At 35.7% G+C, this 25659-nt stretch overlaps 1 protein-coding gene across 4 annotated transcripts in view; it reads right to left on the bottom strand.

Annotated features, from left to right (window-relative positions):
- The window catches only part of LOC131073294 (uncharacterized), a 127846-nt gene that overhangs the window by 100257 nt on the left and 1930 nt on the right, over nucleotides 1-25659 (bottom strand). For 3 of the 4 annotated variants that reach the window (XM_058009727.2, XM_058009719.2, XM_058009711.2), the window contains 2 exons: nucleotides 5079-6422; nucleotides 4688-4878 (listed from right to left, as the gene is read on the bottom strand). In XM_058009727.2, the coding sequence (XP_057865710.1) occupies nucleotides 4688-4878; nucleotides 5079-6377 (1490 nt within the window). In that variant the 5' untranslated portion in view covers nucleotides 6378-6422. Of the gene's footprint in view, nucleotides 1-4687; nucleotides 4879-5078; nucleotides 6434-25659 lie in introns of all 4 variants that reach the window. The other variant, XM_058009703.2, reaches the window with a different exon arrangement.

Consider the following 25659-nt stretch of genomic DNA (forward strand, 5'->3'; position numbering starts at 1 on the left):
TTCCCAAGTTCCTAAGCCTTTTCCTCCCCGAAACCCCGGAATCCCGAAATTCCCAAGTTCCTAAGCCTTTTTCTCCCCAGAACCCTGGAACCCTGGAATCTCGAAATTCCTAAGTTCCTAAGCCTTTTCCTTCCCGGAACCCTGAAATCCCGAAATTCCCAAGTTCCTAAGCTTTTTCCTTCCCGGAACCCCGGAATCCCAAAATTCCCAGGTTCCAAGCCTTTTCCTTCCAAACTCTGGAAACCCAAGTTTCCCAAGTCTTATGACTTCCAACGACTTGCAATGGCGTGATCAACACTCAAAGCTCTTAATGCTCCACCAACTCTTGCAACTTGTACACTTTCTTTCATGGAGCTACAAGGGCACATTTAATGATTTTTGCAAGATTTCCATCAAGTGGAGTATAGGGCCATGCTTATTTATGGTTACTTGTTGACCTTCATGTCATGCCTGCATGTTCTGACTTTGGAATGTCAAGCAATCCACCATCTAGAAGTACTTTTCTTCTTGGGATTGCCTTGTCAGGGTATGGTCGGGTTGCTTGCATGTATACCATGTCAGGTGCATGCACTTCCTCTGGACACACAAGGGTCAAGGCTTCTCTTCCTTGACCAATGGTCTCTCCTCTGCGACCAGTTTTCTATATACAGGCTGTTAAGCCTCATTGTAAAGGGTTCTCTCCATGTTGGCTTGAAATATTCTTTGCTCTTTCACTTCTCTTGAAGACTTGTATATTTCTTGCATTTCTGCAACTATAAGTTTGGCCATTGGCCTTATAATGAATTGAAATCATCATTCTTGCCTTACTTCAACTTATGCATGTTGTGTATGTGTTCTTACCTTCATTGCAAGTGTATGTTTGTGGCTTTCTCTCACCTATATGATGTGTTAACCTGTTTCTGGGTGTCACTTGTGGGAAACCTTCTCCCCTCTTGACATTCAAGAAGTTCTAACCTCCATACATGCATTGAGGTCATTCATGCAACTGAAGTTTGTGCATCTCCAAGGTATTTCAATTGATTTTTTGTGTCATTTCGGGTGGGGAGAGGAACATCTTTTATCTTGGTGCATCACCTCCTTTTATTTTATCATTTCCTTCTTCCCTTTTCCTCTGTAAATTGTTAGGATAGGTTTAGAAGTAGAATTTGGAGTGTTGAGTTGGTTCAACACTTGCACTTGGATTGAGAAGAAATCGGCCTTCTCCAGAGATTCAACCCCCTTGCGCAAGGTCCCACACTTCGGGGTTGTTTTCATGTTTCACAAGGTTGTTGAGTTGATAGCTCAACAAGGGTGCAAACTTTTGTGACAACAAGTACTTAGCTTTATGAGAGATCACACCAAGGCAAAAGAGCTTTTGCGATTGAGTGCTACAAGGTTTGAAAGTAATTTTATAATGTTACAAATTAATTCTAGTTTATTGACCCCTTAAGTAGAAGGTTGTCGGTCAAGCATGCTAAGACTCAAGTTATTCAGAGAAAGAGAGGATGGCAAAAACAGTTTTTGATGATATTTTTGTGAAGAGAGTTTTAGAGTATGTCAAAGATAACTTCAAACTTCACTTTAAATTTCAAAATGAATCCTTTATATTTAAACTTTGAAAGATATTTAGTTTCATTATAATTACTAAGTTGTAAATTAAAGTTGATTGTACTTTTACTTAATAGATGTCAAAACCACTGGTGAGAGTTTTGCACTTATTGGAAGGGGAGCAAAACTCAATGGGATATATTTATGAGGCCACAAACTGGGCTGAAGAAGCCATCCATAACTACTACAAGGGGGATGCAAGTAGATTTGCCCCTATTTGGGAGACCATTGATTAGAGGTGGAACAATCAACTCCACCAACCCATTCATGCAATGTGGTACCATCTCAACCCCAAGTTTTCTTCTCTAATAGCTTTAGGGATGTTAATGGGGAGATTATGGAGGGCCTATACACATGCATTGAGAGGTTGACACTTGAGCTTGAGGTTAGAGAACTCATCATTTTTAGTTGCAGAATTATAAGAAAACTAGGGGGAGGCTCTTTTCTTTGCCATTAGCTATACAAGGAAGATCCACTCAAACACCATGTAAGAAAAAGTGAAATCTTATATCTTGCAAGTTACAAACTATAATTATTAATAGAATATTCTTTATTGACAAATTCTTGAATATCTTTTTGTAGGTTCTTGGTAGGAAGATTGGGGTGGAAATACCCCACATCTGCAAAAGCTTGCCCTCCAATTTTTCTCATCCTTGTAGTGCTTTTGGTTGTGATGAGAAAAAATGGAATTTGTTTGACGCCATTCACACAATGAAACAAAATAAATTGGCTCAAAAACACCTCAATGATCTAGTATTTATGCAATACAACCTTCATTTTCACACAAGTTGGAGCACAATTTAGTGCAACCTACTGATTTGAATAAGATTGATCCCTATAGTGCATAGACCATGCAGGCTGATTAGCCTCCCTATTTACAAATGATGAGATTGTTGATTTCAAGAGACAAGCCATGGAGGATGTGGCTACAGCAGAAGTAGAGGGGATTGGATTGTCATTGGATGGCATTGATATAGCATGAGGAATCATTTCCATCTAACAGCAAGGTGGAGCCATAGACACAGTTTGTAGGCCAAGCAAGGAGCCACAACCAAGTGGATGGACCATACCCTCTACCGCCCAATTTTTCACAACAAGGAAGAGGAAATTGTAAAACCTTGTGATTTTTTACTTGCAGAGATATGCAATTTATGATGATGATTTTCAAAGTCAATGATCATAAATCCATAACAGTAATTAGCTGGTGGCTAGCTGTTATATCCAGCTTTGCATGATAATGCAATTTTGTAATCCATGTGTCCAAGAATCAAGTCTAATAGAAAACACTTCCTCATGGTTTTTTAAATTCATTTTATACATTTAGTAATTGGATTTTGCCAAAATAAAAAGTGCTTTTAAGAAATTTAAGTTTGTTTTTAAGTTGCCAGGTTTTTGCCAAGTCAGAAATTTTGGGCTTGCCAAGTACTCTATGAGTCCAAGTCTACAAATGATGACAAAAAGACTAACAAGAGACGACAAAAATAACATAGATGAACATGACAAGAGTTGCAACATAACTCATTACTGAAGACATATAAGATTTTAGCCTAAACCTATTGTGACGTATTCACACATCGCCCCATTGCAAATGGGGACCCCTACTTTTTTTTGCTTTCTGGGGTTTGCTTTCTAGGTTTTTAGGGTTTTGTTTGTTAGCCTTTGCATTTTGAGTGTCGCCGGGGGGATCACTAGGATGGCAGGCTCTGCTTGAGCCAAGGGGAGTCAGCATGTGCTCCAGGTTAGGGTTTCTTTGAAAGTTTCCCTTAGGCCTAGTCTTGCTCTTGTTGCTAATAGTGTCTTGTTTGAGTTTCAGGATGTCAAAGCAAAGACTTAGTTAGAATTTCATCAAAGGTCATTCATTGCTCTTACGTTCTTAATGTTAGAAATTGATCTTGTTCCAACCCTTATCCTTTTTTTCTTTTTTCAAAATCAAGGGCCGGTGAAATTCCACGTTCCAGTAATATCCAAAGCAAATCAGACGTTCAGGTCGTCGAAATAAGTCCCCTTGTGATTCCAGCAAAATCACATCGTATCGCAAAGAGCTTATCAACACGTAGAGAACCTATATATCAGAACCTTGGAGTTACTTCGACTAATCCTTCGGCGAGATCTTCAGCAGTCGGGAAACTTTGTTCAAGAGAGGATAAGGTACCTTTAGGTATTTTATTTTGTGTTTGGTCGTGTACAAAAGACACATCAACAAAACCCTAAGTTGCCAATCCTTATTCAAGTTAGTTCAAGTTCACTGGTTTAGCCAAAAAAGTTGGAGTTAGGTTTGTTTTGGGTTCATCCATAAAACAAATATGTTTTAGAATTTTACTATATATTATATTTTTACTAATAATAATTTTTATATTGGAAACATAATAATCTAGAAAAGATAACAGAACTTTGTCCACTTTGTTCAAAGAAAAATGCCTCTAAGAAAAGGCAAGAAAGCCCAATTGACAAGATGATTAAGGAGAAAGAAACTCTTTATAGAAGAAATTCACCGTAGGTCATTCCACTGAAATGTTAACTAGGAAATAATATACAATATCCTCTACAATACCTGAAAATAGGTTCATCAAAATTGCTGCCATGTGAGTTTCGAAGTTCAGCTAAATTCCATTAATTGATTGTGTATCAATAAAGAACATATTTGAATAAATAGTTATATCTCTGTTAGGTATGAAACCATAATTGGAAAGCATTAATTCTGGCACGAAGGTGGCTTTAACAGAATGAGTAGGTCAACCTTAGACATTAGGTAAATTTCATCCATTTCACTTGAATATTTGATAAACCAGGCAAATGAAATCCAAAAGAAGACATCAGAGATGAGATTTTCTCATAAGTATTGACCCATTGACCATCCCAATATGATTACAAATCCATATAGGCATTCTCTGCTATTTGCTTTAAATTTATCTTTTGTAGAGGTTTTTACTATATTGAATGTGGGCATTTAGTGGGAAGTGTTAGAAATAGGTTTTTTCATTTTTGTGCTTTTTAATAAGGTCAAAGCTGTGAATAGCATTTAATATATTTCACAAAACCCTTGGCATGAAGATATTAAAGATATATTCATCAACAAATAATTACCAAAAGTAACACTTACGCATAAAGAAATACATTCAGTAAAGTAAAACACCGATGTCTAGTTGATGCTATAGAGTCACCCTCTGGATCTTTATTCATTACTCCATCAAAACTCAGGCCATCAATATCCAACAAGTATAATAGTGAGAAAAGTAGCCCAAGAACAACTGGAACAAGGAAGACGCCTATTAAGAAGTGAATTATAGGGAGCTGTAGCACAAAGACACCAGATATTAGAATTTATTCAAGGTGGAAAGTAAATGAAGAAACTTCATGTTTTGCATGGGACAAATTAGAACAAAAACTGATTCATCAGTAAGTATAAAAAGAAAGAAAAGAATTTGAATGGAAGATGAGCATTTTAAACATAAAGAAGACTTGATAGCAGAATAAAGAGTACAGACTCTGACCTTCAAGCAGGCTACATAAAGGTCTTGGATAAAGCTAATGATTCCTTTGTCCTGTCTCACAAGCAATGCTTCCATCCCTTTTCTACCTTTTCGTTTTCCTATTGATAAAGTTCTGACACCTTCAAATGCCACTGCCCCAATACTTCCTGCATCTCCCTTATTAACAAAGTTAATTTTACTCTTCAGACGCATCCACCTTGTTCGTGCACCTGGTAGAGAATTCCTACCATGTGTAACATTGGCATCCAGTCTGTTTAGAAGTTGCTCTGTTTCTTCCTTTGCAATCAGCTTTTCCCTGTCACTTGCTAGACATAAACCTACACCTATCTCATTCTGGCTACCACCTTCAGATGATTCTAATGAAAGAGCATCTTGATTTTGCTCAAGTGAATTATCTATGCAATCATCTGACAGAGACTCAGATGATGACTTCTTTGCATCAAATTTAAGAACAGATTTCTCATATTCAATCATCGAATGTGCAGGCAAGGTGTCATTTACTATCAGATCCCTAGATCCATGCACTGTTTTTTCACACTCATAAGCATTCTTATATTTCGGAGAGATCGATGAAATTCCAGCATTGTCTGATTTATTAGTGATCAAAGTGCATTTCCATCTTGCATCCTGTTTCTCAGCCACAGACTCCTGTTTGGTGCTTCTGTCATCATCAAGCAATTCATTGAAAGGGCTATCTGAATTTTCTTCTATGTTTTTATCTTGCAAATTTTTGTTTATCTGATGACGTTTTGCCTTTAATTTCCTTTTGTTTGATAAAAGAGAACTGTTTTTCTTGATATATTTCTTGTGGACAGGCAAAATTGTGCTACAAACTTTTTCAGCCTTCCATGCAGAATTTGCACAATGATTTATCTGTTCTTTGGTTTTCTCTGAGGAATTATCTGGTCTTCCATTTGCACCATGGTTTATTCCAGCTATTCTTTTACCAGTCTTTAATTGATCATTCTCAAAAGCATCATCCTTGTCCCAATAACATCGCACTTGAGAGTTGTCACTGATGAAGTTTTGCTTATTCTCATGATCTGGAATTAGACTCTGTTGGTGTGAGAAACAGATATCTTGGTAGGCACCTTTTCTAGGAAGGTGAGCATCCCTGCTTGTAATTGTATTCTTGTTGATTCTTGAGGTGGTGCTGCAGCCCTCCAAGGTGGTTGGAATTGTTGAATAAGGAGGATAATACGAGAAACCATCCCCATAAAAAAGAGAATCTAGCCCAGTCTCTTCAATTGATCTTGCTGAAATCAGCCGAGAACGCAGATTTTCTCGCCTCCAAGCCATTTTGGCAAATATCGTTTGATGACCCTACATTCAGTGGCAACAGACCTGCAAAATAGCTAGATAAAAAAGGTGAAAAAAACATTTAGGGAAAAACAAGTTCAAGTTCTCAAAGTAAAAAGTATCAGTAGATTCTGTAGTGATTATGGAATATATAGTTCATATGACTCTGAAATCATTGAAATAAATAAGACAAAGAAAACAAAACACATTTCTCGATATTGAAAAGGAGCTCCATGAAGAAATAGAAAGTACAATAGTTTTCCTAAAGCTGCTCAACATTTATTCACATGCTCTAAATAAATTATCACATTTTGGCAGATTGAAATCAACATGACAGAAAACATAAATGATGAGAGATTTTAATTGAAATAATGTATATGGCAGACCAGATCTGACGCATGTCACAATGGTGTCCCTTGCAACAATATATCTTTATATTAGCTACTTCAAAGGAATGCTAACATTTACACATGAAACTATATGCCAGCAGTGACTAAAGAAGCAATACTAAATTAATTCTCACTTGGCTCAAAGCAACAATTGTATTGAGACCTTTGCTTATTAAACAAGGCAAACAGCATCGAGTAAGATTATCAAAGACTAATATTTAATACAATATAGTGGCCAGGTACAAAGTATCATAAGTAAGACCTCAGCATCTAATAATAAAGATAATACTCAGTGATATCTCCATTACCGATCAGAAAATGACGAAAGAATAATCTCTATAGATTAGCGATATAATGGAAAGGAATTGATTAACTATTATCAGGCATCGATGGGTTAAGTAATAACAAAGAAGATGATAGATAAGCATCATTAATCGATTAAGAGAAATATCGTAACTATCAATTACAATTCCCATGGATATTGTTAGTTAATTCAAGGAGGCGATTAATCATCAAAAATAACAGAGATCGATAAACCAGGGATTCATATTAAGCTAAGTCACAAGGTTCGAATTCGAATTCGAATTCGACAACCATGAAATTTGGATGAAATTTGACAAGGGAAAAATTCGAAGAAAAAAAATTCAGATAAAATTCGCCTTATATAATTTTGTTTGATTTTAAATATATGCATACTTCTAATAAATTATCAAAATAGCTTAACATTGCTGAATAGATTTGAAGTCATTATAAAAAGATGGCACATTTATAAAATTTAAACCATAAGAAACATAGGAATTTCAGTAATGCTAGTGATCATATATGCCTAATACAATGTACAGCAGAATCCCTTTTGAACCTGCAGAAGGAAGTGGACTTGACACCTGCATTTCTCTAAGAAAATTTTTACAAGGTGATAGTTCAATGTAGGTTTGCAAGTTATCATTTTCTGTCTGGCCTTTATATAGGCACAGCAGGGGACCATGTTGAATTGAATCTTAGCGTGCAGGAAACCACCCTCTTATTCTAGGAACTTGCCATTTCTTTTATATATAAAAATGTCATTGTATTGGAATACTTTATTTCACATTTGTAGTTTTTGTAAAAGTAATTCTGCCGTCTGCCCACTTTTTAGCAGAATTTTTTTATGACCGAATTTGAATGATTTTTTTATAAAAGTTTGAAATTCGATTAAATTCGAACCTCATCCATGAGAATCGCCATATTCTGTGATTAAGTAGCAGTGATTGTTATCAAATTGATAATTAGAGAAGATATAATAATCATCAGCGATTGTGATTAAGTAGTTATCAGCGATTACAAGGGACATGAAGAGATGCGATTAGTATTAAAAAGGGAGGCGATCATGGATAGGTAGGAGTCATGCTTTTTGCAAAGTGACTTATCATTTCAATTACAAAATATAAGAAGGGATTCATTATCACTTCCACGGGGGAGATCTACAGGAACGTCTTCTAAAGGATAATACCCAGAGTAACGGGATAAGCAATGATCTTAATGATTCATAACTATGTTTTTGCAGTGTTCAAGGAATCGTATTACAACCAAGGAGAATAGTATTGATCCACCCTTGGCAACATAAGAATGCACGTACATGGAGACATCAATCAAGATGCAATAAAACTTCAGACTCTTCTAAATCAAACTATGGTAATATTTTTGGGTTTCCTGTATCAGTACTGCAATTAATATCTGATGTGAACTATTGAGATCTATACAAAGTCAAATGAATCATTAATATTAAAGAGATATAACAATTATGGACTAAGGAGTAATATATACATAAATCATGAAATAATACGCTTAAGGGGATAGACCTTGGCATAATAATCATCAGAAAGATAAGAGGACAAGTCTTAAAGAACAATGAATTCATAATTGGCAGCATGATTAACAAATGACAGCAATTAATAGTAAATTGAAGTTCAGCAACTAGTTGCAAAGGGACATGTCTCATTTAAAGAGAGTTGCCTATATGCATATGAATGTGACTCTTCAATAAATATGAAGGTATAAAAGGAGAAGTAGATGGACATTTTGGGGACAGGGATTAGCTATTTAATTTTCAGATTCGGATCTATCTAGTAAAGCAGAAGTCTACAATATAAAAGCACATATCACAAGTATGTAAATCAAAGGAAGTCACCAAGATAAGTTCCATCTTCCAAAATTATTCTTAGCATTATGAGTTAAATATTATAGTTAAACATCTTTAGAATCAATGAAATTATATTTATAAATGCATTACAATTCTGACTTTAAGTTAGAATTGTTGTTTCAGGACTAAATCAAGGTGAATCCCAAATAGGGACATTACATTTCCACATCAAATTCAATTCAAGCCACACATTAATTCAGACAGCAGAAGTTAGTTACATAAAATAGAGGCAAGTTCGAACAAGAGAAATCAGGTCCAAGCAAGTGTTGAAGGATAAAGAGGAAGGAGCAGAATTGTACCAAACCTGAGAAAGATAAATCGGGCCTGAGAAAGACAAATCAGACCAGAAAAGCAGAAATACAGTGCAAATTCCAATCAGAATCAAGCGTTAAACAAGAAGACAAGTGAATTGCCACAGCAGATCAGAGCAAATTTAAGCAGAGATTCAAGCGAATTTCTTCACAGATCGAGCAGTTTCAGAATTCAAGGTGAAAGGATGCATCATTATCACAGAAAGTTCCAAGTTAATTTCCAGATTGTTGAGGATGAAATCAGACTGTATTAAGGTTCAATATCTGGAAATTTAGTGCAAAAAGTGGAAACAAAGAGTTTTTGAAGCATTTGGTGAACCATTTTAATGATAATTCACAAATCCATATCAATTTATTGTTTAAGGCTACAATGTATTTCACAACTTTCTTTGAGGACTGATTGCCATGAGTTTTCTTTTAAACTTCTTCAAATGCAAGATAGTGAACTATCATTTTCCTATCAATTTCTTGCATTTCATTTACTTACGGTTTCAATTCACAATTATAATCCAAGGGCGTTTTCTCTTTCTTTTCAGGATTGATGCAAGGGAGATGAAGGAAGCGTATGGAATGGTGGAGAAAAATGAAAGGATGTTTCAACAACAACATCAAGTAGATCAAGAATCCAAGGAATGATTGCAAGAAATCAAGTTCAAAGGAAGCGGATGGAATGGAATGAAAAGACTCAACAATGCAAGAGAGAGGATACTTAAGAAAACACCAAGGAAGGAAATCACAACATGGAGGATATAACGACGACAAAGAAATCAAGGATTCCAACGATTAAGGACTCAACACGATCAATGCAAAGGAAAACAAGGTCAGCATGTTTAAGGAAGATAACAAAGAAAGAATGCAATCACAACATGAAAGAAAACGACTAGAGGATCAAGGACATCCAAGATATCAAGACATCATGAAGGACTCCCAAGATGAAGATGGAAATTCATAATGAAGCCCAAAGACAAAGAAGAACATTACTTTATGATGAAGGATTCTACAACAACATTGAGGAGAAGGACATCACAACCTCAGTGATGCAATTACAACATGGAGGACAAGCTCAAGATATTCAAAGAAGATAATTGCAATATGAAGAAAAATAGAAGGCAAGATGATATCAAGGTCAAGGACAATGTAAAGGATTTTGAGATGATGCAATTTGGGAATATTTACCATCACAATCAGTCAAAAGGCTAGATGATATTGGGCATCAAGAGATATTGCTAGAAATGCAAGGACTTGTTTGTGATGAAGGAAGAAAGTTTACAAGATTTGCAAGCTGATGTGGCACCCACTCATCTCCACCAATCAAATAATGACAAGTCAGCATGTCCGGATTCATTAAACCTGACTCATCAACAAGTGGACATGTGGATGCATAGAATGAAGTGTCATCATCTATTCCTTGTAAATTGTGCCCTTGAGGCTATGCTAATTTTCATTAGTCCTTTTCCTCAAAACAATGTACATTTCAAGACTTGTAATTTCCTCATTGGTGGATATTAAATGTAAGGAGGTGTTAGTTGTAACTACCTCACTTCAGAGTTTCATTGAATTATCTTGATCATTGATTTAGAATCAATCTAGGCCCTTCATTTTGTAACCCAAAGTCTATATAATGCTTGGCCTTTTTCGTAAAGGTTAATAGTTGGGAGCAATAGGAGCAACAATAATAGTAAGTAGAAGCAGTAGAAGGAAGAGGAGATCAGAGATTGTTACCAAGACTATGATGGAATAAATACATGATTTTCATTGAAGATATGGTGGATCTTTGTGTGTTGTTTCAACATTTTACACAGTTTCTACTTCTCAATTTTAGTTAAATTTCATTGATTAGGATGGAGAAATGTGAAGATATGTGATGAATTCCTTGGTTCATACCATTTGTAGTTCGTTGATTGCAAATTGCAATGTATGGTTAGCTTGAACCTCATTTTGATCTTAGTTCGATTGTGGATGATCATTTGAATTGCGCCAGCATTGGGTATTTAAATGGAGGTTGTCAATATGAAAATATTTCATCACCTTTGGAGATCACATCAGTTTTGTGTAGTAGTTGTCATCATGGCAAAGCAAAGCTTGATTTAGGGAATTTGTCTATCAAAGCACTATCCATTATCTTCATTGTCCTTAGGTGTAGCTTAGATTTCTCTAACCTTGTCCCTTTTTGTCTTTTATTTGAAGTTAAAGTCAGTTTAGTATTCCATTTCCAGTAAAAGTGTGAGTCCCTTTGTGAAAACAACAAATCACATCATTCACTAACTCTATCCATTGCAAAGTCGCATTGTAAACTGTGGGGTTGCCTTCTTTAATCACATTGTTTAGCATTTGAGGTTTCCTTGCTCAAGAGAGAATAGAATACTTGGTATTTTATTTTGTGTTCTAGGGTGTCACAAAACACGCATCAACATAATTGGCACTAGAAGGAGAGCATGAACACCTGACTATTGGATCATGGAATTCTAGTTTTATTACAAGCCAAGACGTAACAAGAAAGCATAATCATCAAATGGACAAGCTATTTCAAACCTTTTTTTTAAACTCCACCCTCCTCTATGCACATCAACCAAATTTTCAAAAGAAAGGAAGCATGTTTGTTGGTTGAAAATTTTGTACACTTGGGAAGGCGTGCAAAATTATGATTTCAGCCACAGCATGTGAGTTAAAAACTCTCCTAATTTTAAGGGAAGGCTCCCCCTTTCCTACTATTACAAATTAACTATAACCTATAAATACTATTCTAACTTGGGTGGGACAACATCCTTTTCTCTTTTTCAGAAAGATGATCTTCTTTTCTCTTTTTTCAAAAAAGAACTACAATTTAGAGTAACAAATTCAGAAACTTTCAAGAAATTTCAACAATTACAAACAATGTTTATACAATAGGAAGCAAAGTTTCCATAAAAGCACAAAGTATTTCGTCGCTTCCCGGGTTGGGAATGTAGAAACAAAAGCTCAAAGTCTTCACTCTTCTACTGTCCTATCAACCTTCCAAAATGATTATTATAGTAACAACATACAACTCCTCAAAATCTGTCAATATAATGCACTTCTAGACTACTACTGAACAAAAACAATTACAAGCACAAAGTCTTGTAGCTTCTTCCTATCATAAACACTTAACTATACTAATTTAACCCTCAATATTGCAACACAAGTCTGCAGGAAATCGGATTAAAACTCTTTCCAACAATCTTACTAGAATCTCAAGTACATGCAGAAAAATATATTACTATAACATAAGAACACAATGAATATATGACCAAAGTATCAACACAAAGTCTAAAAACTCAAATGTTCTCCTTATATTGCTTGAGAGTCAAATTTACAAGTATAACACAAAGTTTTTATCGCTATAAATTTCTGCAAAGTTTTTTTGCTTGTCAAAAAGATAAAAATTACATAGAGCACTCTCTAATATATATAGGAGAAGGGCTAAGAGCAAAAAGTGTGAGAAGTCCAACTAAATAAGACTTATTCCACAACTAACTATGACTTATTCCAAATTATAGTCCTATTGTCTTTCAACTTGTAATTTGTTTACATGTAATTACAAGTAATGTGACTACTTGTAATTACAAGTTTTGATATTAAATGCAATTTGTCAAAAAGGGAAAAACATTCTAAAACAAAACAAAGACATGATTCAAGTGTCAGTAGACACTTGTCCTTCTTTATTCTTGGCCATGAAAGCTTGGAATTTGCTAATTGATTCCTGCAATTCATCAAGATCTGGACCTGTTGTATTCCTTGCAACAACAACAGTTTTGATGATGACATCGAAATATCTTAATGTTGCTACTCTATGTTTTTTAAGAACAGTTTGCATCTTGTCAAGAAAAACTTGGCAATTCACAAATCTATTGATTGAAGCAATTGTAAATTGTTCAGATTCAAGCTCCTGATGAAACCTTGACACCAACTCAAAGAGTATCACATTTTCAGGAAGCAACTCCTCATCTTGACTTACCATCTTGCAGGACATTTTCTCAAAATTGGAAATAATATCCTGCTCTACTTCAGTACTCATTTCTAGAGCAGCTTCTATATCTTTAATCAAGTCCTTGACAGCTAATGATTTATTGATCATAAGTTCTTCAAATTCAATGTACCTTTCTCTATTTGGTATCATGGTGTTGTTGCATAGGATGTTTAACTTTACTTGATCCATTTCATGCCAAATTTTCAAATCTTTTTCAATAGATTCAATACTTTGCTTAAAAGCTTCAGAAATCTGGTTTAGCTTTATTTTTGCTGCCCTCACATTGACCAACACCTGTAAAGCTTTTTTCACCACTTGAGTACTTCGATAAGCTAGTTGATCTACCCAAGAATCAATAGCCTTAGCCTTTTGTGCAACTCTTTCAACTTGTTTGATGGATTCTTCGGAAGTGGAAGAAGTCAAGGGATCAATCTTTTTAGAAGATTTAGTGATCTTTTGAATCACTGAAATGAGTTGTGCATTTTCCTCCTTGATCTTATCCTTCTTTGTTAAAAGCTCATCATAACTCTGAACTAATGAAGCTACAGAGTCTTGAGCATCATGCATCATCCCAACATGTGTTTGTTTTCCTAGCTCCACTCTCGTGAACCTGTAATCAGATAGCTGCATTTCCTCTTGTGGCTTATCAATAAGAGATTTTGCCACCTCCGCATACTTCATTTTATTACTATCCTCAATCACTCCAAAGAGGAAGAAGCAGGAAATTTCTCCTCATGTGTTTGACTTACAGCAACTTAGAAAATCCAAGCCAAAGGCTGCCAAAAAAGCCAAAACAATCGGGTCTTAGAAACCCGATTACAAGTTGTCTTTACTTGCAATCAAGTCTTAGAAGCCCGATTACAAGTTAACTTGATTTTTATTTACAGTATTTATGCACTTGCAATCGGGTTCCTAAGACCCAATTACAAGAAAAGTTCGCTTTACAAGGAAAATAAGTCACTTGCAAATTACCTTTCCAAACCCAATTCCAAGCTAGTAGCTTGTTTTTCTTGACAAATTGCATGAGTTTTGTTGTTCTCTATCTGAGATCGGATCCTAGAGACCTGATTTCAAGGGGCCTCAATGCATGTAAGGACAGTAAGCAAAAGCCAACGTTGTCATATGTTGATGACAGCAGTGATGTAAACTGAAAAGAGTACAATGTCATATGCATAGAGAGGGTCAAAATACCATGAACCATGAAGCAGAGAATAGTGGCCAAGTCAAGTCCTATCTAAAATCAGGGATGACAGTTCTACTTTCACCCTTGCAAATATTTTCTTCCCTTTACTAAATGTGGAGGTCAATGCCACTATAAGAGAGGACTTGACTAGTAAAGGAGTAATGCAACAAAGGAATGCATTGTTACAATGCATTAGAGTAGCGCTATGTGGTAAAAAGTAGTGACTTTCACTGTCATAGTGACCAACAAAGAATGTTAATTATCTTCAAGTTCAGTGATTGATCTTCATGAGGCCACTGTCATTACCATTCATGGTCAAATGATGCAAGTTGATGTTCCTGGACAAATACCCTCACTGATCTTGAATACTTTCAAGTGCCAGCAGCGTGAAGACCTCTTAGACAGAGGATGATCTAAATAGAGTCGTGTCTCGGACACTTAGATTAGTTTCAATTATGCATTTGTAATTTCCCTTTGACAAATTACATGTAATAACAAAACTTGTAATTGCAAGTAGTCACATTTCTTGTATTCTTGTAACTGGTAATTACATGTAAACAAATTACAAGTTGAAAGACAGTAAGACTCTAATTTGAAATAAGTCATAGTTAGTTGTGAAATAAGTCTTAGTTAGTAGGACTTCTCCCACTTTTTGCTCTTAGCCCCTCTCCCATATATTGGAGGGTGCTCTATGTAATATGGATTTTTTTGGCAAGCAAGAAAAAATCTGTAGAAATTACAGCGATAAAAACTGTGTTTTATACTTGTAAATTTGATTCTCAAGCAATATAAGGAGAGCACTTGAGTTTTCAGACTTTGTGTTGATACTTTGTTCATATATTCATTGTATTCTTATGTTACAATGATATATTTTTCTATATATACTTGAGATTCTAGTAAGGTTGTTGGAAAGAGTTTTAAGTTGATATCTTGCAAACTTTGTGCTACAAATACTGAGGGTTAAATTAGTATAGTTAGGTGTTCATAATAGAGAAAAGCTAAAAGACTTTATGCCTATAACTGTTCTTGTTCATTACAATTTAGATGCGCATTATATTGACAAACTTTGAGTTGTTGTATGTTGTACGGTGTTACTATAATAATCATTTTAAAAGGTTGATAGGACAGTAGAAGAGTGAAGACTTCGAATTTTTGTTTCTACTATCTCATCTTGACAAAGTGACGGAAGACTTCGTGCTTTTAAGGAAACTTCACTTCTTATTGTATAAGCATTTTGTAATTGTTGAAATTTTATGAAAGTTTCTGAATTCTTACTCTAAGTTGTAGTTTCTTTTCTAAAAAAAGAGAAAGAGAAAAGGATGTTGTCCCACCCAAGTTAGATTAGTATTTATAGGTTATAGTTAATTTGTAATAGTGGGAAAGGAGGAGTCTTCCCTTAGAATTAAGAGAGTTTTTTAATTACATGCTATGGCTGAAACCATAATTTTGCACACCTTCCCAGGTGTGCAAAATTTTCAACCAACAATGTTCATGATCAAATCTACAACAAGCTGGAACCAATATGAACTTTCAAGTGTTAAATTTGAGATATGTTAGATCTCTTTTCATATGTTGAAAAATCCCTAAAAACAAAAGTAAAATTTTGAAAAAATCAAAAATCCAAAAAAAAAATTCTCAATGGATGGGCAGCAATTTCATGTTTCTTGTGGCCAAAATAGTCTTCAAGTTGATATTCTTTAGCTTTGGTGGCCTTTATATGCACAGTTACATCCACAAAGTTTGTCCAAATTCACATTGCCAGGAAAATGTAGAGTTCACAAGACCGCTGAGCATGACACGCTGAATTGTTTAACATTTTAGTCAAGTGGAGTTAGCATTACAAGGAAATGTTGGCATTATTGTCATTGATGTCAAGGGGTGTCAAGAGGTTGCAGAGAAGCAGATAGCAGTCGCGCATAACACGCAGATTATGTTGTGCAATTGTGCATAACACGTGTTATGCTATAGGGGTTTCGACCAGATTCATTGTCTCCACATGTCGGCAGCAGTGAACGAGTCCCGGTTTCGGGTTGAGAGCCGTGATTTCCGTGTGGCAGCAGTTGTTTGGTTCACGTGCATTCAAGGGTTCCGTGGTGTGTTCGAATGAAGGGAAGAGATCATGCGAGATAACACTGAAGAAAAGACAAAGGTGTTCTCCTTGTCCCGCAGCATGTTGGTCGAGTGTTAAATGCCTTGCGGGATAACACAAAAGTGGCACTACTCACTATCCCGCATTGTGGAAAAGGTCATGCGCTAGTCGCGTGGGATAACTTATGTTCGATAAACAAGGCGGTCCCTCTTATCCCGCGGTATCAAAAGTGACCAACAAACGTCGCGCGGGATAAGAAACTGAAGGGAAAACTGCAGATTCCCTTATCCCGCACAAGTTAAGAGGCTCACAAAATATCACACAGGGGAAACAAAAGAAAAGGCATCATGTTATCTCGCGTGACCAAGCAAGGAGGTGAAGAAGCCCGCGAGATAAGGAAAAGAGAAGTGAAAAGGGGAAATGTGTTCCCCTCTATCTCACACCATGCAAAGGTGCGCATGGTGTCCGTGCGGGATAACTTCAAGCAAGGCATAGCAACCCCTCCCGCTATCCCGCGGCTTGTTTGTGTTGCGACTGGAGGTTTTGCAAGGCAGCATAAAGAGAGCGGTAGATGGATCCCGCTATCCCACATCACTCAAGATGGGTGTTCGGTGGTCGTGCGGGTCAAGACAATGAAGTGAAAGAAGCATTCCACTATCCCGCGCCTGTAGATGGATGTAAAGCGGAACTCATGGGATAAGTTAAAAGACAAAACGGCAAGCATCCCTCCATCCCGCAGTGACAGAGATTAAGGTCAGCATGACCATTTGAGGTGTTTCAATCGACACGTTGGCAGCCCAATAAGGACGATAGTCCATGTGGCGGTTGACTATGGTTGACCAGGTGACTTGGATGTAGAATATGAAGACTTTTGACGACACTTGTGCATGCCGATTGGCACAAGGGTTTTATGTGGAGGTCGACCGACCTTGACCATCTGATCTAGACGAAGAATATGAAGACATGAGACTCCCTGATGAACAAAGAACGAATCAGATAAACAAGTCGATGACAAAGGATTCTAGTGTGGTAGTTGTCGATCTTTTCATAATAGGTCGACAGAGGATGGAAAACGCATTAATGACGACCGAGCTGCAAGCAGGTTGTGTGGCTCAAGGAAGGATTCCAAATCGTTTTGGGCAGAGGAAGATTACTAAACTTAGTAATCCAAGTACAGAGAATGATCTGAAGACAGACAGGATGTATTTAATTCAAGCAGCCAATTTGAGAACATATTGAAGATAGAGAATAAAATCACCTACAGTAGAGATCTCCAAGATAGCCGACTTGAATAAAATATTAAAATCTTGCATTGGAGAAATGTGAGTGGTGTACAGAGACGATTGAATTGAGTAGCAGGTATGATGAGATTCGACATTGGTAGGTGTGGTTGTTAAGATAGAGATTAAGGTGGAAAATATAGATATCTCAACGAGTTGATTGAAGGAGTGTGTTGAGAGAGAAAGTGAAAAAGAGTGTGTTGCTGCCAAGAGAAAAATAGAGCAAATTTACAAAAGTAGATAGTGTCAGCACAGAGCAAGAATCAAGCATTCTGGAGAGTAATGTTGTAGCAGAGAGAAGAAGGTATCCAGACAGAGGAAGGAGGAGAAATAGAGGAAAAACCTTAGCAAGCAGAGAAAGTCATTCTCAAGATATGAGAAATTTGTAAGTGTTACAAAACTCGTTTGTAACAAGGCTTTGTAATTGCATTGTAAACTTGAACAATCACTGTATATCTTTGAGTGGGTGCTCAGAGCAAGGGTAGGTGCTGCTTTAAGTAGGTGCTCCTTTGAGTAGGTGCTCATAAAATCAAGGGTTGGTGCTCCTTGGGTTGGTGCCCTAAAGTTTCAGGGGTTGGTGCTCCTTGGGTTGGTGCCCTAAACATTGTAAATTGTTATTTACTGTGAGGTTGGATTAGAGCAGTAGACTCCAACAGCTACTCTCACTGAGGTTTTTCCCACATTGGATTTTCCTTGTATATTCTCTGTTGTGGTTTGATTTGTGTGTGTGTGTATATTCTTAATTAATTTGCAGTTTCAATACTTGCACACATAGTTAAAAGTTTTAAAATACACTGATTCACCCCCCTCTAAGTGTCCATTTGTGTTCTTCAGGAAAGATCTTTTGGGATGCACCTAAACTAGTGATACTTGAAGAAGCCAATGATCTCAATATTCCAAAAGTGAGTAATGAAGCATTCACAATATTCAGAAGGTTGATTGAGAATTAGTTAAGTCTTGATAATGGATTATGCCTAGAAAACATATTGGTACCTTGTTGGTGCAAAATTCATAACACAACCCATTCAAAGTTTACCTTTATTGTGTGAAGAAGCCATCGACCAAGTCAAGTGTCAATTGAGATTATTAGATTCATCTAAGGAATGCATTATAGACAGAATCTAGACAACATACCTTGCAACTGAGAATATAAAAGAACATCATTCGACAATGAAAGGAATGAGTTACAAGCGGATAGCATGATTGAGCCTAATGATCAATGTGTTGCAGTGGAAGATGACTTTTCAAGCATTACACCAAAAGAAGACTGTGTTGAAGTAGAAATTAAGGAGACACTTGAAGATGTTCAAGCAAACAAAATAATAGCAAGTGATGATCAATGTTTTGAAGCATTATTTTGCTATTTTATATCCTTATATTGGTCAACACAAAATGGTTATTCGCTTATTCCTATTAATTTAAAAAAGACCACCGACAAAGTTATTTCTCAAAAATTATTTTATTTTATAATGTGATTTGAGTTTCTCAAATTCACCAAGTTAACAACATAGTGATATCAATCATTTCAGCTCGTTACATATCATGATTTCGTGAATTAAAAATTGTATTATTATTTCCCAACATAAACCACAAACTTGACCCACTTAAGTAATTTAAGGGTGTCTATATGGACCCTACATAAAATATAACTCTATTTATTTAATTATTAAATATAATAATTATTAACTCATATATTCAACACAATTTTAATAGTTTATTTTGTGGACCCCAAAGAGGTATTGAGAGCATAACACGGATAATACAATTCATGATGTAGATCAGACCAAAGAATTTATTATTTTAACAATACACCGATGTTAAGCCACGATTTCATTATTAGCAACTTCTAGTCTAGTAGATCATTTAAGCTTATATTAACGTTAACCAAATCCTAGGATTAATAGATTGTGACAATTCAATATCAAAAACCTGACTGTTTATATGGTTATGATGTACGGAAAAGTGATTTAAATTTATGTTATTTATCTTTCTAAACCATGCTTCTTGAAACAACTTATCCAAATCCAAGTATGATTACTTGTTGCCAAAATTAACATGTAAACATTAATGCTGTTTACTTCCAACAGTTATAATGTTACTTGAATAAGACCCATGGATACCCTCCATAGGCCCAACTTCACAACCCAATGACAACATATTGAACTAGTCGCACTCTTAGCACATGTAAGCCATCCATGCGAATACGCAATAATTACAATATATATGTTCATTATGCTTGCCTTGCTATTTACCCTGAGGACCCTCGGAAGGAGTGGCTGAACTCTAACTACCTCATTTAACATTTAACAGCCTCATTAGAAAAGAAAGCGCTTACAACCTCATTTAACATTCTTACTTGAGGATGAAATCAATCATTTCATTTACCTTAAGTCTTGTCATTAGAAAAGTAAGCGCTTTTCAACTTCGTAATTTCCTTTACTAACAAATCTATACAAAATTCATACTTATGTACTTACGTACATATATACACATTTACACACACACACATAGTTATGTTTTTGTTCTTAATTTCTATCTTTCTCTTGTTTAGTGTTTGCCTTTTTTTTTAAGATTCTTTAGTTTTATAGGTTTAATTATCTTTCTTTTTTATAGTTTTAATCCGTTAGTAGTTTTCAATTTTCTTGCTTTTTTTTGTGGCAATTGTTTATTATTTGTCTCTCTACCATTTCTTGCTTTCTTTTATTGTATTATTTGTTTTTTACCCTTTAACATTTGGGTATTTAATGGTGTTTTTGTGTCTTAATGTTTCCTCGTATAGCTTACTTTTAGTCTTTTTGTATTGTTTTGTTTTGATTACTTTCTCTTGTTCTTTCATTATTAGCTTTCTTAGTTTATAATAATAAAATTAACAATAATAAGAAGAATAAACTTTATTGTGAATCTTTTTTGTCTACTTATGTCCCATGTCCTTTTATTTATTATTTTATAATGCCTATGTGGTAATGTATATCTTACTTGTTTCTTGTTTTAAAATATATTTTTTATTTATTTTCTTAAGTGTCCAACCTCATTGGGCCATTCGTAACCTCCCCTTCTCCTCTCCCTCTCTTACATATATTTATTCACCTTGGGTCTGCAATAGTCTATCATTCTAATCTTTGAGCTCTCTAGCATTCTGATGATGGTTCACAAAGTGTGATCCGAAACGTCGATGCAAAAAATACAAACATCTCATCATACTTACTATATTTTATTGCGGATTTGTTAGCTCTAGGGAACAATTAGCACACATCAAACAAGGGATAATCAACATAGCCAGGTCTGATCCCTAATCAATCCTAATGATCAATCTTAGCAGAGATTGGGAAGTATCTTTGTTAGGGCGCCAGAAAAACATCCTCCACAAGTAGTGCCTTTGTACGATGTAAACTATGCCCATTCCACCACAAGCCTTATCCATTGCCTTTGTATGATGTAGCACATGCCCATTCCACCACAAGCCTTATCCATTGCCTTTGTATGATGTAGCAAATGTTCATTCCACCGCATGTCTTATCTACCTTGTGAGGTATTAATACTGCCTTTCCCTAACAATTCCACATCCAGTCCTAGTGTAGGCATTAGCAGAAAAGCAAGGATTAGGCCATGAGTATACTAACTTCTCATGTTTTATGAATATATATGAAATTAAATATGACTGTCATACATATTGCAGTCAATATTAATATACTATTAAATTCTGCATAATAACATCATCAGACACCATATATTAAGCATACATATTAAGCACATCCCCATGCATACCACCAAGAACAAGGATGTTACTGCCTGTAATTTAATAATAGTTCTGATCTGATCTGATCCATGGTGATGTCACTGGAGCCTTTTGATTCCTTTCCTTTATATCTCTCAATGTGAGGGAGAGGTCACACCTCTTCATCATGTATGCCCTTTGGCAAGAGACACACCATTTCACCTTTAGCACCCTTTGAAAGAGTGCAACTCTTCATTATTTCTGCCTTTTGAAAGGGACACAACCTTTCACAATCAGGTCTGCACTCCTTATTCAAATCTGATCTGCACTTCTGATTCCCAAATTATTCCCCCTTCAAATGAACTCTCTTCTCCCTTTTATGCCTCATATTTGGGAGGGTCACAACTTATCATTTCATGCCTTTTGACAATTCACTAACTTTAATAGTATTTTAATTATATTTAATTATATTCTTTCATATTTTAATTTAATTTTTATTTTATATTCTTTTGAATTTTAATTTTATTATTATTATTTATTATTATATTTCAAAGTGGGGACATTACACACATGCGCACACACACCCACACACATTTTTCATGTAAGCATAGGTTGAAGGAAGTAATTTTATTGTCGTGAATAGTTTGTTGAAGGAAGTAATTTTATTATCGTGAGTGGTTTCAAGAGGTAGGTATGTCCATTAAATTAGATCTTGTATTAAAAATTAAGACTTAATTTTGTTCATCTAGTAAAACGTAAAGTTTAAATATCATTATTTATATCATTTTCTTATTGTCTGTAGGTGAGATTATAAAAAAAATGCAAATAGGAAATTTCCTCATCAAGTTAATTAACTAATTAGAGAAGAAAAGCTTGTTTCATTAAATAATTTTGTCAATCCTTAAATTGATAAGAACTTTGGATATAATACCTATTATAACTCTTTAAATAAGAATAATCATATAAGCATTACGAGCATATTCAAGGTATTCCAAACTTAGTCAATAACATAAATAAAAGATTAACCCTGTTAAATAAATAAATATAAACTTGAATCAAGTTGAAAATTTGAATTGACATAGTAATACAAATATATAATGTAACGTGTGAAATCAAAAGGAGTTATTTATTTATTTATCAATTGATCCAAATTAACTCCTTAGTAGGTAAAAGGGTATTTTTCCAATAATATGACTCAAGGGTGATAACTGTCCAAGCAAACATTTTAATCTTGAAGCTTCTCATTTCTGTTGGTAGAGTTAAATCAATGTTGCCAGGTGGGTTCAAATGAACTAAAAATTATTATAATCAAATTGTTGAATTAGTGTGCTTGTGTTAGTAGATTGTGTGTGGAACAAGGTAAGATGATAGTTTGGTTTTTTCAGAAATAAATTGGTTTCTATTATGCTCACATATTGAAAAAATTGGGCACCTTGTGTGACTTATCAGACTAGTGAGACAAAATATATTAGTCAAGCCCTCCAATACAACTATGTAAACCACCTTGCATTCTAATAATGAACTTAGCTCCATTACATCGGAAGTGTATTTTTTATATTATTTGTTTTAAAAGAAAAAAGTGTTGTTCTATCTAAGTGTTTGTCTCAAAGTAAGATTTAGGGCTTTATAGTAATTGTATATGTATACTTCTGCATTTGAAGTTTTCAATAGTTGTGTGCTTGATTCAATGTTTTCTAACATTAGGAAATTCGTCATCAGGTTTTGAAAATTTTCTTCATTAACTTTGTTTATGAATTTCGAATCCAATTCAATATCTTGCTGAAAAGTGAGTGTTTGGTTAGTATTTAGAATTTTTCATATTAGACAAAAAAAAATCATAAAACCTCGTCTTGTGCATAATTGCTTGCTAGCGTTATGCCCTAGCCTAAGAACAAAAAGATATATTTTACTCTGAAGTTTGCTTGTGTTACATTTGCAAAGAAAAACTATTTGTTCTCAGTTTTTCTTAATTTCCATGTAGAGAATACCATTATTTTATTCAAAGAAAGATTTTATCTTCTACATTTCATATTGTGTTGTTCTAAAAGGGTCAAATTAGAACACTAACAAAAGAGAAGAGTAGAATAGATAGTGGATATAGAAGCACAAAAGCAAATGGAGGCAAATGTGCCATTAGACAACCATGATATGCTTGAGGAAGATATTGTTCCTTATGAAGAATCTTTACCATCCAAACCTATTACGTTGGAAATTGTTTACTTCACAACCTCCACCTTATACTTTTGCGTTCATTTTGCTGTCCATTCCCTTAGTATGTTTTTGGGTCCATTTTACCTATTTTTGGCCTCGCTTATGATATTGAAGGACAATACAAATGATCCCAACCTCAAGAACTCGTTACCAGCCAACCATTGAAACCTAAACTTAACCATGCAAAGACACCTACACCCAACACTTGTATCCAGAATCAGATTTCATTGTTCCAATCCCCTTTGTCCCCTAAAACTTACTATGTTTTCAATCGTCATTTGTCTGAAAAAATAGTATTGACTCATTTTTAAACCTCTTTTCCCTTCTAAGTTTCTAACCACTCATTCATTCACTCTTGTATTGTCCCTATTGGACAAAAACCCAGTATGTTGGCTAAACCCCGACGGACATTCCTCCATCATGCTAGTGGGCATGTGCCCAAACCAAAAGGTAGGGCAAACAACCATGTGTCCACGAAGGGGTTGGCCTGCATTGACACTAGGGTGGGACAAAAACCCCACTCTTAATGCTTGCGAGCACCATTCACAATCAATCTTGGTTTTTCACATAATGTTTACCTTGCTTAGTATCAAAGTTGAGGTCTCGAGGTCGAGCCCTAAAGAGTCTAGTGGGCATGTAATGTCCCTATTGGATGAAAAACCTCAAATGTTGGCAAAACCCCGATGGACATTCCGCCATCATGCTAGCAGGCATGTACCCGAACCAAATGGTGGGGCCAATAGCCACGTGTCAACCAGGGCTCGACCTCAAGACCTCAGCTCTAATACCAAGCAAGGCAACCACTATGCCAAAAGCCCAAACTGATGGTGAATAGCGCCCTCCAGCATTAAGAGTGGGGTTTTTGTCCCACCAGAGTGCCAACATAGGCCAACCCTCTCATAGACACATGATTTTTGGGCCCACCATTTGGTTTGGGTAAACGTCCACCAGCACAATAGAGGAACGTCCGCTGGTGTTTAGCCAACATACTAGGTTTTCGTCCCACAGGGACATTACAACTCCTCCTGAAAACTTAGTAAATCTCTCCCTCTGACACAGGAAATTGAAGCAATGCCATTAAAGAGAGCAGGGGCAGCAAATCATAAGTCTGAAGTCTGCAAGTTTGGGGCCAACTTCACCATATTTCCACCGGGATTTTTGTGTACTCTATTTCCTCTTTCATCTCTGTGCATAGTTTCACATTCTCCCTTCGCTATTTGAGAGCCATAGATCCCCTTTTCCATTTATTTCAATAACCAAAACCCTTGTCATAGTTTTATCCCTCAAATATGCAACTCTTTATCCCCTAAGTTTCCCTTGTTTGCCTTCCTTTTGTCATGTCCATTGCCTTTCCTGAGTCCCATCACATCTCATGCACCACTTGTGACTGTCTCCTAAACATCACAGCCTTTTCCCCTCATCTGCCGAACTTCAGCTCAGTCATCCACGTTCCTTACATCAGATATCGTCATTTTGCAAGCAGGAAAAAGACTAGAAGCTAGAGGCAAACAACTTGTTAAAGTTGCTGAGCACCCAGAGATAAAGACACCTGTGCGCAGAAGGGGTCTAGGCGCCTAGCTATGCAGCAGCATCGCCTAGAATCTCAATTTTGCCTGTATTTCACCAGAGGCAGTTGTAGATTCTCCCAGTCCATTTCCAGTTCCAGATTTGCCATAATCAACGTGCATATGTTCCATTTTCAGCTTTCTTTCCTATAATCTTTCAAATTTCAATAATAATTTCCCAGCACTTGTATTTGATAACAATAGAATAGATCAGATTAGGCGGTATATCTCTGTTATTTGCTGTTATTTCTGGTTTTTTATCTATTGTGTAAAGTGAAAAGGTGTTTTCTTGTATACTAAACTAGGAATACTTAATTTCCATTCTTTCAAAGGAAGGGCACAGTTATTGAGGGGCTTTAGTTAAGGAGAAAAAAA

The sequence above is a fragment of the Cryptomeria japonica genome, chromosome 9 (genome assembly GCF_030272615.1).
Source record: "Cryptomeria japonica chromosome 9, Sugi_1.0, whole genome shotgun sequence".
NCBI lineage: Eukaryota > Viridiplantae > Streptophyta > Pinopsida > Cupressales > Cupressaceae > Cryptomeria > Cryptomeria japonica.